The following is a 920-nucleotide window of genomic DNA, read 5'->3' as shown; positions in this document are numbered from 1 at the left end:
TAGAGGCTATACTAGTGGTAGTAGATAGGTTGATTAAGTATGGCCAGTTTGTGGCCCTGAAGCATCTTTATACAACACAGGATATAGCTGATATATTCCTAAAAGAAATATACAGGTTGCATGGTATACTAAGGACTATTGTGACAACCAGGGATGCTATCTTTACTAGTCAGTTTTGGCAACAACTTTGCAAAACCATGATAACTAAATTGAATATATCTACTTCTTATCATCCCCAATCTGATGGTCAAACAGAGAGGCTTAACGGGTGTTTGGAGTCCTATTTGAGATCTATGGTATTCATTAATCCAAAGCAGTGGGTGAAGTGGCTGCCATTAGCAGAATGATGGTACAATACCAACTGCCATAGCTCACTAAAGACCATCCCTTTTCAGGATTTATATGGGTTCTCACCTACACAAATTCCCTTGGGGTCCCTAACATACTCAACACGTACAATAGTAGGGTCCCTTATAGCTTAGAGACAACAAATGTTGCGAAATCTGAAAGAAAACATGAATCAAGCCCAGGCCCGTATGAAGTTTTACTCTGATAAACGCATGTCAGATAGAACTTTAGATGTAGGAGATATGGTGTATCTAAAACTACAGCCATACAGGCAAACATCAGTAGCAGTACGAAGGAATCTAAAGCTTAGTGCAAAATATTACGGACCATATAAAATCACAGAGAAGATAGAAACAGTAGCTTACAGATTTGAGCTCCCTTCTGGATCTCAGATCCACCCGGTCTTTCACGCGTCCCATCTCAAAAAATGTGTGGGTTTGACAAACTCACCACAACAGCAACCTCCAATCTGCGATGCAGATGGTCAAGTCTTGGTCCAGCCACTGGCGATTTTACAAAGGCGAATTCTTAAGGTGAATAATGCTGTGGGGATTAAGGTGCTAGTACAATAG

The 920-nt window shown here is 40.7% G+C and overlaps 1 protein-coding gene across 1 annotated transcript; it reads left to right on the top strand.

Moving 5' to 3' along the window:
- The first annotated feature begins 491 nt into the window (after positions 1-491).
- LOC138900209 (uncharacterized) lies at positions 492-920 on the top strand. Its single transcript, XM_070186929.1, has one exon. The coding sequence runs from the start codon at positions 492-494 to the stop codon at positions 918-920; it is 429 nt and encodes a 142-aa protein (XP_070043030.1).

The sequence above is a fragment of the Nicotiana tomentosiformis genome, chromosome 10, assembly GCF_000390325.3.
Source record: "Nicotiana tomentosiformis chromosome 10, ASM39032v3, whole genome shotgun sequence".
Classification (NCBI taxonomy): Eukaryota; Viridiplantae; Streptophyta; class Magnoliopsida; order Solanales; family Solanaceae; genus Nicotiana; species Nicotiana tomentosiformis.
Note: the sequence above shows the minus strand (reverse complement) of the source record. Positions and strands in the feature narration are given on the sequence as shown.

Excerpts from the sequence above, each read along its gene's own strand:
- LOC138900209 (XM_070186929.1), top strand. The coding sequence starts at position 492 with ATGTTGCGAAATCTGAAAGAAAACATGAATCAAGCCCAGGCCCGTATG.